This window comes from Oncorhynchus mykiss, chromosome 3 (genome assembly GCF_013265735.2).
Source record: "Oncorhynchus mykiss isolate Arlee chromosome 3, USDA_OmykA_1.1, whole genome shotgun sequence".
Lineage (NCBI taxonomy): Eukaryota > Metazoa > Chordata > Actinopteri > Salmoniformes > Salmonidae > Oncorhynchus > Oncorhynchus mykiss.
In genome coordinates this window covers 74,086,006-74,098,030 of record NC_048567.1, presented here as the reverse complement: position 1 = coordinate 74,098,030, position 12,025 = coordinate 74,086,006, and the positions used below count along the sequence as shown (strand labels likewise).

Genomic DNA, 12,025 nt, shown 5'->3' with positions numbered 1-12,025 from the left:
TAGAGAGGGGACAGACACCTCTAACATAGCCCTGTATGGAACACCTAGAGAGGGGACAGAGTGGAAGAGGGTGCCAGGGGCTTACAGTGTGTTGCTGTGGTCCTGTCCCGTCCCCTGGCAAAAGCTGCTGTGGCGAGGACGATTTCCGCATGGCAGCTTCTTCTTCAGACATGGCCTCACCGGGCTTCGTTAAGTGACACTAGTTTGAAATGGCATAATTGATATCATTGCATAACATATACAAGTGTCAACAGTTAACTAGGCAAGTCAATTAAGAACAAATTCTTATTTACAATGACGGCCTACACTGGCCAAACCCTAACCAGGACGACGCTGGGCCAATTGTGCGCCGCTCTATGGGAATAAACTATGTTTTCAGGTGGATTTCTTCTGTTTTTTTTTGTTTAAGTAACATTAGCATATATCATATCGCCATTCATGGTAAGGATTAATAAGGCTAAGCATTGTAATGTACACTGAGCTTCAGCAAAAGGAGACGAACACAAACAAAGGAATCTAGAGGAAAAAGTTATATAATAATACATATCAACATGTTAGCTTAAAGTTTGTATACACTACGAGGTGTGTAAGCTGGAAATAACATTCGCAAAAACTCGAAAAGCCCCCCTACCTAGAAAAATAAAAACACAAATTCGGAAGATTATCAAAAATAACTAAGATATCATTTTCCAGCAGATAACAGCTTTCTAAAAGAACTTTAGAGTTGGCTTGAAAATCTGGACTTGAGCTTTGAAAGCATTCAGTTCCAGGATATTTGATAGTTTGACTACAACACTTAACACCTAGAACTTGACATGCCAGAGGAGCAGGCAGTTAACCCACTGTTCCTAGGCCGTCATTGAAAATAAGAATTTGTTCTTAACTGACTTGCCTAGTTAAATAAAGGTAAATAAATACAAATAAGGAATAACATAGTATAGTTTGTATTGCTGCATGAGATTCCATATAACCGACACTACTGTTTATCAAATTCATTAAAACTCATGAAAAAAAAGAAACGTCCCTTTTTCAGGACCCAGTCTTTCAAAGATCATTTGTAGAAATCCAAAAAACTTCAGATTTTCATTGTAAAAGGTTTATACACCGTTTCCCATGCCCAACAATTAATGAGCATGCACTTGTGGAATGGTCGTGAAGACAGCTAGGCAATTAAGGTCATAGTTATGAAAACGTAGGACACTAAAGAGGTCTTTCCACTGACTCTGAAAAACACAAAAAGAAAGATGCCCTGCTCATCTGCGTGAACGTGCCTTAGGCATGCTGCAAGGAGGCATGAGGACTGCTGATGTGGCCAGGGCAATAAATTGCAATGTCTGTACCGTGAGAGGCCTAAGACTGAGCTACAGGGAGACAGGACGGATAGCTGATCGTCCTCGTAGTGGCAGACCACGTGTAAAAACACCTGCACAGGATCGGTACATCCGAACATCACACCTGAGCAACAGGTACAGGATGGCAACAACAACTGCCCGAGTTCCACCTGGAACGCGCAATCCGCAATAGGCTGAGTGAGGCTGGACTGAGGGCTTGTAGGCCTGTTGTAAGGCAGGTCCTCACCGGCAACAAAGCCGCCTATGGGCACAAACCCATCGTCGCTGGACAAGACAGAACTGGCAAAAAGTGCTCTTCACTGACGAGTCGCGGTTTTGTCTCACCAGGGGTGATGGTTGGATTCAAGTTTATCGTCGAAGGAATGAGCGTTACACCGAGGCCTGTACTCTGGAGCGGGATCGATTTGGAGGTGGAGGGTCCGTCATGGTCTGGGTCAGACTGAGCTTGTTGTCATTGCAGGCAATCTCAACGCTGTGCTTTACAGGTTAGACATCCTCCTCCCTCATGTGGTACCCTTCCTGACATGACCCTCCAGCATGACAATGCCACCAGTCATACTACTCATTCTGTGCGTGATTTTCTGCAAGACAGGAATGTCAGTGTTCTGCCATGGCCAGCGAAAAGCCCGGATCTCAATTCCATTGAGCACATCTGGGACCTGTTGGATCGGAGGGTGAGGGCTAGGGCCATTCCCCCCAGAAATGTCTGGGAACTTGCAGGTGCCTTGTTGGAAGAGTGGGGTAACATCTCACAGCAAGAACTGGTAAATCTGATGCAGTCCATGAAGAGGAGACTTAACGCAGCGGGTGACCACACCAGATACTGACTGTTACTTTTTGACCCCCCCCCTTTGTTCAGGGACACATTATTCAATTTCTGTTAGTCACATGTTCAGTTTATGTCTGTTGTTGAATCTTGTTATGTTCATACAAATATTTACACATGTTAAGTTTGCTGAAAATAAAACGCAGTTGACAGTGAGAGGACGTTTCTTTTTTTTACTGAGTTTAGTATTGTAGGCAAGTTCCTTGTTTCCACATATACCCTGATGAAGACAGCTTGCCTGTCGAAACGTTGGACATTACATTTTTGCATCTGAGCTCCTAGAGTGTGTGGCTCTCCTTTATTTTCACGTTTTCCACTCCGCTAGCCAGCGCCTAAATAGGGGTGCGTTTCTTTTTCCTCTACATTGTTTCCACATTACCTTGACTCTGTAGGCAAAAACCACCAAGGTCAGAATGGTGCATCTTTCCCAAAATACATTATCTGAGACTATCACTACTTCAACTACCACCATTTAAGTCATGCATCCATGTTAGATATTACCTTTGGGTTGTATGTGTGTGTGTCGTATAGTGCCTGTGTGTGTGCGCGCGCATTTGGTGCGAGTGTTACCTCCTCGGGGCAAAGTTCGCAGGCCTTGGCCAGGGTCATACGTGCAGAGTGCGAGCGCTCCAGGAAGTACCCGTTGGAGGTCTCGTTGCTCTGGACGGGTGGAGACCAGTTGTTGTAGGTGTACTGAGGGTTCCCTGTGTAGGGTCTCCTCTCCAGCTCATCCCCCAGCCACTCCACCGCCCAGGTCCACTTACGCTTCAGGTCCCCGTTACTCTACAGACAAAGAGAGACAGAGACACAATTTGTAAGAGTGCTTATGAATGACTTTTTCCTTGCATTGCAATTAAGAATCCTGAAATGGAGATTCATTTTTATATATACTCAAACCACCGGCGGGCCAGATTTAAATCGCCTCGTGAGCCGGATTGGACTTGAGTTTGACATGTGGTCTAGTGCATAGTGTTGTCTCTGTTGTACCTGTAGGATCTGGTAGGCAACAGAGCAGCTGCTGAACAGGGCCACCATGCACTTGATACACTGGTAGGCCCGTTTCTGGTAGTGGTTCTTGGAGCGCTGGATGGTGTCAAACAGGCCGTCCCTGTCGTCTGGTATACCCTTCAACACGTTGTGGATCCTACACAGATACACAGGGAGAGAGGGAGGTCAGATAGAACAGGGATGATGTTGGCTCGCAAAATAGAAAATTAGCCAGAGAGGAAACACCAACCAGTGAAACCGGCCATATTCCTATTCCTAGATGGCTACAGTGTGTGTCTGAAGAACCATGAAGAAGTTACTTCAAGTCTGATGTGTTGGCACTAGTTTGGGACAAAACCCTGCATCCAGTGTGTGATCTTTCCCAGACCAAAGACGTGATAATGTCCTGAGTATGACGTTACCTGTGTGTCTGCCAGGAGTCCTCGATGAGCAGGATCTGCAGCAGCAGGTCCAGGTAAGGCCTCAGCTCGTAGGTGTAGGAGTACGCCACCTGGTGGATAACAAAACACACATTATCAATAAGATCTAACACACAGAAATATGAAAAACACCACTTGGGAGGTAGAGGACTAGACCAATGGCTTCTGAGATGATGTGTTTTCTAGTGATGTTGGCTGCCCACTGGGGTATATGGGCCTAGGGTGGTTATTACCTGCCATAGCAACTCAATTGAGTACGTTGACGATTACTGGGGGTATGTTTATATATACACACAGTACTAGTCAAAAGTTTGGACACACCTACTCATTCCAGGGTTTTTGAGCCAATAAGCTGTGTTATGACAAGGTAGGGGTGATATACAGAAGATGCCCCACATTATGGCAAGAACAGCTCAAATAAGCAAAGAGAAACGACAGTCAATCATTACTTTAAGACATGAAGGTCAATCAATTTCTTCAAGTGCAGTCGCAAAAAAAACATCAAGCACTGTGATAAAACTGGCTCTTATGAGGACCGCCACAGTAAAGGAAGACCTAGAGTTAACGTTACCTCTGCTGCAGAGGATAAGTTCATTAGAGTTACCAGCCTCAGAAATGTAATCCCAAATGAATGCTTCACAGAGTTCAAGTAACAGACACATGGCAACATCAACTGTTCAGAAGAGACTGCGTGAATCAGGCCTTCATGGTCGAATTGTTGCAAAGAAACCACCACTAAAGGACACCAATAAGAAGAAGAGACTCGCTTGGGCCAAGAAACACGAGCACTGGACATTAGACCGGTGGAAATCTGTCCTTAGGTCTGGAGTCCAAATTTGAGTTTTGGTTCCAACCCAAAAATATCTTGTCAGGGTGTCTTTGTATTCCAATTGCCATCGATAAAAGTGCAATTGTGTTCTTCGTCTGTAGCTTTGCCTGCCCATACAATAACTCCACCATGGGGCACTGTGTCCACATTGTTGACATCAGCAAACCACTCGCCCACATGACATCATACCATGCCATCTGCCTGGTACAGTTGAAACCAGGATTAATCCATGAAGAACACACTTCTCCAGCGTGCCCGTGGCCATCAAAGGTGAGCATTTGCCTGAAGTTGGTTACGACACCGAACTGCAGTCAGGTCAAGACCCTGGTGAGAACGACGAGCACACAGATGAGCTTCCCTGAGAAGTTTGACAGTTTGTGCAGAAATGATTCTGTTTGATCAGCTGTCCAGGTAGCTGGTCTCAGACAATCCCGTATGTGAAGAAGCCGGATGTGAAGGTCCTGGGCTGGCGTGATTACACGTGGTCTGTGTTTGTGTGGCCGGTTGAAGGTACTGCCAAATTTTCTAAAATTACATTGGAGGTGACATGGTAGAGAAACGAACACTCAATCTCTGGCAACAGCTCTGGTGGACATTCCTTCAGTCAGTATGCCAATTGCACGCTCCCTCAAAACTTGAGACATCTGTTGCATTGTATTGTGTGACAAAACTGCACATTTTAAAGTAGCCTTTTATTGTCGCCCGCACAAGGTGCACCTGTGTAATGATCATGCTGTTTAAATCAACTTCTTGATATGCCACACCTGTCAGGTGGATGGATTATCTTGGCAAAAGATAAATGCTCACTAACAGGGATGTAAACAAATATGCACAACAGAGAGAAATAAGCTTTTTGTGCATATGGAACATTTCTGGGATCTTTTTTATTTCAGCTCATGAAACATGGGACCAACACTTTACATGTTGCGTTTATATTTTTGTTCAGTGTATATACAGGGTCAGTCAGTTCCAGTACCATATTGACAACGTGTAGGGATACTGGATCGATAGAGGTAGATATGTATGGTGACTAGGCATCAGGACATGATAAACAGTGTAGCAGCAGTGTATGTGATGAGTGTCTATATAGAGTCAGTATAAATGTATGTGCATATTATGTGTGTGTGAGCAAATAATGGAGTGTTTGTGTGTGAGCATGTGTGTGTGATTCAGCAGTTTTAACCCTTACCTGCCAGAGCAGCTCTGATAGCACAGTAGAGGAGAACTGGGGGTTTTCCCAGCAGCTGAAACGCAGCAGCTTGACTGTCTCCTCTGAGTTGCTGCAGTCCTCGATGATCTTCTTCACGTAGCTGGTCCTAACAAAAAGGATCTCTCCCACCAGCTGCTGCACAGGCATCACCGGGGTGGTCTGGTTGGCATCGCCGTACGGGTTAGGGAGAGGGGGGTTACCTGGGAGAGAGAGAGAGAGACCGAGAGAAAGAGATGAAGGCCTTTTCTCAATTGCATACAAAGAATACAACCCAGCTGATAATGGTTTGTCTTTGGTTCTCAGGGTTAACGGACAGAGGTCACCACCTCTGACATCTGTGTGAACTCACCATTGATGGATGACTGCATGCGTGCGGCCACATCACAGCAGCGCACCAGCTGGGAGACCACGGTGTAGAGTTTCCCCAGCTCTGCATACTGGTACTTGATGGGAGGACCGGGTCCCTCGTCTAGAGCCACCAGCATGAAGGTAGCTGGGACACTCAGCTTCAACAACTGAGTCTTCTCTGCCAGCCCTGGAGAAGGGAAGGAGAGAGGGCAGGAGAGCAAGAGGGAGGGAGGGAGGGAGGGAGGGAGGGAGGGAGGGAGGGAGGGAGGGAGGGAGGGAGGGAGGGAGGGAGGGAGGGAGGGAGGGGAGGGAGGGAGGAGAAAGTGAGGCATGAAGAGAAATGTGTCTGTCCATTGCTGCCCACTAAAGTGGAAGGAATAGCCAGTGAGCCATACACTCTCTACCCATTAATTAAGGAGTTGTCAGAGTAGGTGTGCATGACAGGAATGTTTTCCTTACCTAGGTTGGCATACATGACGAAGAGGTTGAAGTACTGCTGCAGGTGTCGGCCATGCTCTGACACCTCTCTCCTGAGGAGGTTCAACACAGCCCTCAACAGATGGTCACTGAGACGCAGGTTATCACACGCCTGACCCAGACAGACAGAGAAGTTTAACACATACTCTACAAGACCAGAGTAAGAGTGCTTTGTATGGGTCATTCTCAGTATACATGAAACGGGGGAAACACTTGAAAACTGAAGCCGAAAATAAGACAATCGTTTTTTGACAATTCCAGGAAGTACTAAACACCTCACTGATAGGCAGTTTCTGTTTTAGGACCAGGAGAACCAGTCATTCACCATTTTGTTTTTTAGGCCCAGGAGAAACAGTCATTCACCTGTGATTGGGTGGAGGCGCCGGCAGGGGATGCTGTGGGCGCGGGGCAGGGTCCGTCTTGAAGGGAGAAGTGTGCGATGAAGACGATGAGTTTGGCGAACGCGCCCCGGACCTCAGCGCTGGGGCACTCCAGCAGGTACTCGGAGAAGCGGTTGGCATAGGCAAACAGGATGTTGTGTGCAAACCAGTAGCGTACATTCTTACTGTGTCTCAGCAGGACACACAGCGCATCATACCTGGAGATGGAGAAAGAAACAGATATACACCGTGGTTTAAGGACAGGGGTGAGAGATTTAGATGGAGAGAGAATGACGCAAGGTAGAGTGGAGAGAAAGAGAGACTGTAGAGACGGGGATAGATGCAGACAGTTGTGAGAGAAAAGGAAAACAAAGAGAATAAGAAAACAGAAAGATGATTCACTCCACTCCATATATGAACACAGGTCAAGGTTGAAAGGTCAGACAGATCGACAGAACTCACCAGTCACTGGCGGCCCCCCTCACTACTTTCTTGGTGTGGAAACCAGTGCTGAAGAGGAACCTAGCAGCCAGCTGAACACTTATCATAGCCATCTCTTCTGCATCGGGCAGTAGATGGTCTTGTCCTGATACAACCACACAACATAAAACATCGGTTCAGACTTCAGTCACAACTTAACGTCAGACTTCCCTACTCTAACGTTTCAATAAAAACATTGGTCATACATTTTTCTTAACGAAAATGAAGGTTTCCTCAGTGGATGCAAATGATTATGAAGAAACCTGGAGCGCCAGAGACTAGCCTATTCTTGATCTTCACACAGGGAGTTATTTCAATTTCAGAGTTAATGTGCGAGTCACTCACTGGAGCAGAATCCTAAAATGTCACTGTTTAAATAGAGCCCTATGACCACATCTGCTGCTTACGCCTTAATAACAGGCTGACATTGGAGACATTAACGATAAGAGTTGCCCGTTCGCACACAAGACACCAAAAAGAAACCAGCACCACATACATACATAATTGATGAGCTGCAGCATTTCATCCCAACCAAGTGCTTTTACACTGATGGCTAACCCTGCAGTAGTTAGTTAATTTGCCAGCCAGCCAGCCAGATGGATAGATAGACGTATACCCTGGCCTGGCTGGCTGGTTGCATTAATAATGCATTGGCTCATATTAACTTCGTAAGTCAGAGGATATTGCCACAGCCATCCTATACTCTCCCTCTTTATGCAACTCTCCAAGAGAGTGGTGAATCTGTATGCATGTTACCAGTGGTAAGATTAAAAAGGTATATATTTATTTGATTAAATATTGAAAGGAATTAAAATATCAGCTATTAAAACATGGCAAAAGTCTTCTATCGTTATTACAGTGATAAAAGGTATTTTTATGGCACTACTGGGGCTACTGTAATGGCTGAGAGTTAGCTATACTAAGGAGTGAGGCTGGGCCTTTCACAGTGCACAAATTACAAAAGCAGATCACTGTGAAAGCAATCTCTCTTCTTGGGTTGTACACAACAGAATGGCTCTACAGTGGAAAAATGTCCACGTAGAGCCATGACCAGCAAGGGCCAAAACAAGAGGGAACAAAGGAGACAAACGGAACCTCAGTGTAGCACCAACAGCACCTGCCTTAAATAGAGCTCTAGAAGGTATATTGAAACCAGTGTGTGTGTGTGTGTGTTCCACGTACCTGGCGGAGGGTTTAAATAGACACTGTTACAGGTCAGAAGTTTCTTAACAAACTGGAAATACTCCAGGCTGTATTGCATACGGTTGTGCATGAACTGCACGTTCTGCTTGCGCACGCTGCACTCGATCACGTTGGGCATCTTGACCTGGTGCGACGGCTTGTTGTTGGACGAGGACGAGATGGTCAGCTCCTGGATGTACTTGACCAGCTCACTGTCCTTGTCCAATGAGTCCATGCGTTCGTAGAAGAGGATGTAGGCATTCCACCAGCGTTTCTGGCGCCGGTAGGACATCCTCTTCATCATGTGGTCAAACACCTCTCCCATGTACTCCCCTCCGAAGCACTGGTTCTTCATCTCCTCCTCGTCGTCCATCTTGCACTCAGTCACGTCGCCGTCGTCAAACTTATACCAGCGGTTCCGCTCGCCGTCGGCCACGCCCACGTTCCTCTGCGTGATGTAGGAGTAGTAGTGTCCGCCGCTGGCCTGGCCTGAGTGGACCAGCACCCCCACCAGGCGGTACTTGGAGCTGCCCGGGGGCTCTGGATCAGAGGGCTCGTTCTGCTGGATCACCTGGTGGCAGGACACCATACGGATGATCAGTTTAGTAAAGAAATAATTCAGTGTATTGCCATATCTGTATTTATCGCAATAATTGATGTTCCAGTGAACCACAATTGGTTCATTTAAAAAAGGGACAGTTTAAATGTGGTCCCATCTGAATTACATCAAATATTTCAGATATTTGAAATGAGATCGACCACTACGTCATTATGAACACATGAAAATGTATTCAATTTTTACACCCCCAGTATTCATTTTTACACCCAATAATGTAATAATCTGTGTGAACATCATGCCATCCTTAACCTGGTTCTCTGGGTTGACGTCGTCCCCCTCCAGCTTGGCCACCCCGGCTACAGTGTAGGGCTCCATGTCCAGCTCCCTGGGGAACTCAAAGTAGTCGTTGAACTTGATGGCACACTCCCTCTCCCAGTCGTAGTCAAACCTCTTCAGCTGGATGGCCAGCACTGGGGGAAGCTTCTTGATCAGCAGACGCTTCACTGTGTCCACCTGGAGGGAGGAAGGGAAGAGGACCAACCTGTTACTGCTACTAGTCTTCTACCTATAGGGGGGAAGAGGACCAACACATTCCTGCTACTACCCATGAAATCCTACAGGAAAGTACAGTGCATTCGGAAAGTATTCAGGCCCCTTGACCTTTTCCCACATTTTGTTACGTTACGGCCTTATTCTAAAATTGATTACATTTTTTTACATTTTTTTTACTCAATCTACACACAACACCCCATAATGACAAAGCAATTTTTTTGAGAAAATGTCTGCAAATGTATTGAAAATAAAAAACAGAAATACCTTAAATTACATAAGTATTCAAACCCTTTGTCAGAAGACTCCACAAAGAGCTCAAATGCATCCTGTTTCCATTGATCATCCTTGAGATGATTCTACAATGTGATTGGAGTCCACCTTTTAGTAAATTCAATTGATTGGACATGATTTGGAAAGGCACACACCTGTCTATATAACGGTCCCACAGTTGACAGGGCAGGTCAGAGCAAAAACCAAACCATGAGGTCGAAGGATTGTGTCGAGAGACAGATGTGGAGAAGGGTACCAAAACATGTCTGCAGCATTGAAGGTCCCCAAGAACACAGTGGCCTCCATCATTCTTAAATGAAAGAAGTTTGGAAGCACCAAGACTATTCCTAGAGCTAGCCGCCCAGCCAAACTGAGCAATGATGGTCACTGAGAGCTCCAGAGTTCCTCTGTGGAGATGGTTGTCCTTCTGGAAGGTTCTCCCATCTATGCAGCACTCCACCAATCAGGCCTTATGGTAGAATGGCCAGACAGAAGCCATTCCTCAGTAAAAGGCACATGACAGCCTCTCTTGGCGTTTGCCAAAAGGCACCTAAAGGACTTTCAGACAATGAGAAACAAGAATCTCTGGTCTGATGAAACCAAGACTGAACTCGTTGGCCTTAATGCCAAACGTCACGTCTGGAGGTAACCTGGCACCATCCCTACGGTGAAGCATGTTGGTGGAAGCATTATGCTGTGGGGATATTTTTCAGCGGCAGGGACTGGGAGACCATGAACTGAACAGAGCAAAGTACAGAGAGATACTTGATGAAAACCTGCTCCAAATTCTCAGGACCTCAGACTGGGGCCAAGACAACACAGGAGTGGCTTCGGGACAAGACTATGAACGTCCTTGAATGGCCAAGCCAGAGCATGGAATTGAACATCTCTAGAGACCTGAAAATAGCTGTACAGCGACACTCCCCATCCAGCCTGACAGAGCTTGAGAGGATCTGCAGAGAAGAATGTGAGAAACTCTCCAAATACAGGTGTGCCAAGCTTGTAGTGTCATACCCAAGAAGACATGAGAATATAATCACTGCCAAAGGTGCCTCAACAGTGCTGAGTAAAGAGTCTGAATACTTACGTAAATGTGATCAGTTTCTTTTATTTTTAATACATTTACAAAACTTTCTAAAAAACAGTTTTTCCACTTTGTCATTATGGGGCAGTGTTTAGATTGATAACAGGAACAAAAACTATTTAATCCATTTTAGAATAAGGCTGTAACGTAACCAAATGTGGAAAAGTCAAGGGGTCTGAATACTTTCCGAATGCACTGTAGCTGGTTGGAAAAAGATGTGACTAGAATATATTATTTGGAGTGGTTCAGAAATAGACTACACAGTAGACCTACCACAGTTAAACAACCAAACAGCTGTGTGCTTCAGAGCAGGACTACCCCAGTTAGGTCTCTCCGGCTCAGACAGATATCAGTATTCACGTCGCTGACTAATCAGGCCAAAGTCAGTTGTCTCACCTTCTTGTTGCACTTCTCACAGTGGTATGCGTTGGCTCCCTCCAGCAGGTCTCCTTTAACATACTGCTCCATAGAGTCCAACAGGTTCTGGTGGTTCCTGATGTCTACATTCAGAGTGGTGAACGACTCCTCACACTCATATCTGGAGCACGCACACATGCACAGACACGCGCGCGCACAGACACGCGCACGCACAGACACGCGCACGCACAGACACACGCACACACAGACACACAGTATCCACATAAGTTATCACCAACACTGTAGCAGCCTCATTAAACCTAGGGCTGGGCGACATATCAAATTAATTTGATTAATTCTAATATATGTTTTTGCGCGATATTCCAAATGCCTGTATCGCAATAATCAAGGTTGTTATTTTGAATTTTTATGAGCGTTTTATGTCCGCTTGTTCTCATGTTGTATTTTTGGTCTCGTCTCCTTCGTTCCTCTGTGCTGTCTGCACCTTCCCATTTACACCAGAGATCTGTATAAATGACAGGATGTCTCCGCCCTAACACTGGGAGTTGTTGTCCCAAAGGCGTGAAGGCAGGTCGACAAGCTTAGGTCCAAAATAAACCCATAGAAACGCATAGGCTTGTTTTTGGGCAAATTTCAGTTCGCCTCTTTTTCTATGTTCTACACACACACAC

At 45.9% G+C, this 12,025-nt stretch overlaps 1 protein-coding gene across 5 annotated transcripts in view; it reads right to left on the bottom strand.

Moving 5' to 3' along the window:
• Window positions 1-12,025, bottom strand: part of LOC110504735 (probable ubiquitin carboxyl-terminal hydrolase FAF-X) — a 72,817-nt gene that overhangs the window by 5,980 nt on the left and 54,812 nt on the right. For 4 of the 5 annotated variants that reach the window (XM_036975173.1, XM_036975175.1, XM_036975174.1 and 1 more), the window contains 12 exons: window positions 11,373-11,514; window positions 9,380-9,583; window positions 8,512-9,082; window positions 7,312-7,435; window positions 6,833-7,067; window positions 6,452-6,581; window positions 5,994-6,179; window positions 5,624-5,844; window positions 3,588-3,676; window positions 3,166-3,322; window positions 2,749-2,961; window positions 86-199 (listed from right to left, as the gene is read on the bottom strand). In XM_036975173.1, the coding sequence (XP_036831068.1) occupies window positions 86-199; window positions 2,749-2,961; window positions 3,166-3,322; window positions 3,588-3,676; window positions 5,624-5,844; window positions 5,994-6,179; window positions 6,452-6,581; window positions 6,833-7,067; window positions 7,312-7,435; window positions 8,512-9,082; window positions 9,380-9,583; window positions 11,373-11,514 (2,386 nt within the window). Of the gene's footprint in view, window positions 1-44; window positions 200-2,748; window positions 2,962-3,165; window positions 3,323-3,587; window positions 3,677-5,623; window positions 5,845-5,993; window positions 6,180-6,451; window positions 6,582-6,832; window positions 7,068-7,311; window positions 7,436-8,511; window positions 9,083-9,379; window positions 9,584-11,372; window positions 11,515-12,025 lie in introns of all 5 variants that reach the window. The other variant, XM_036975177.1, reaches the window with a different exon arrangement.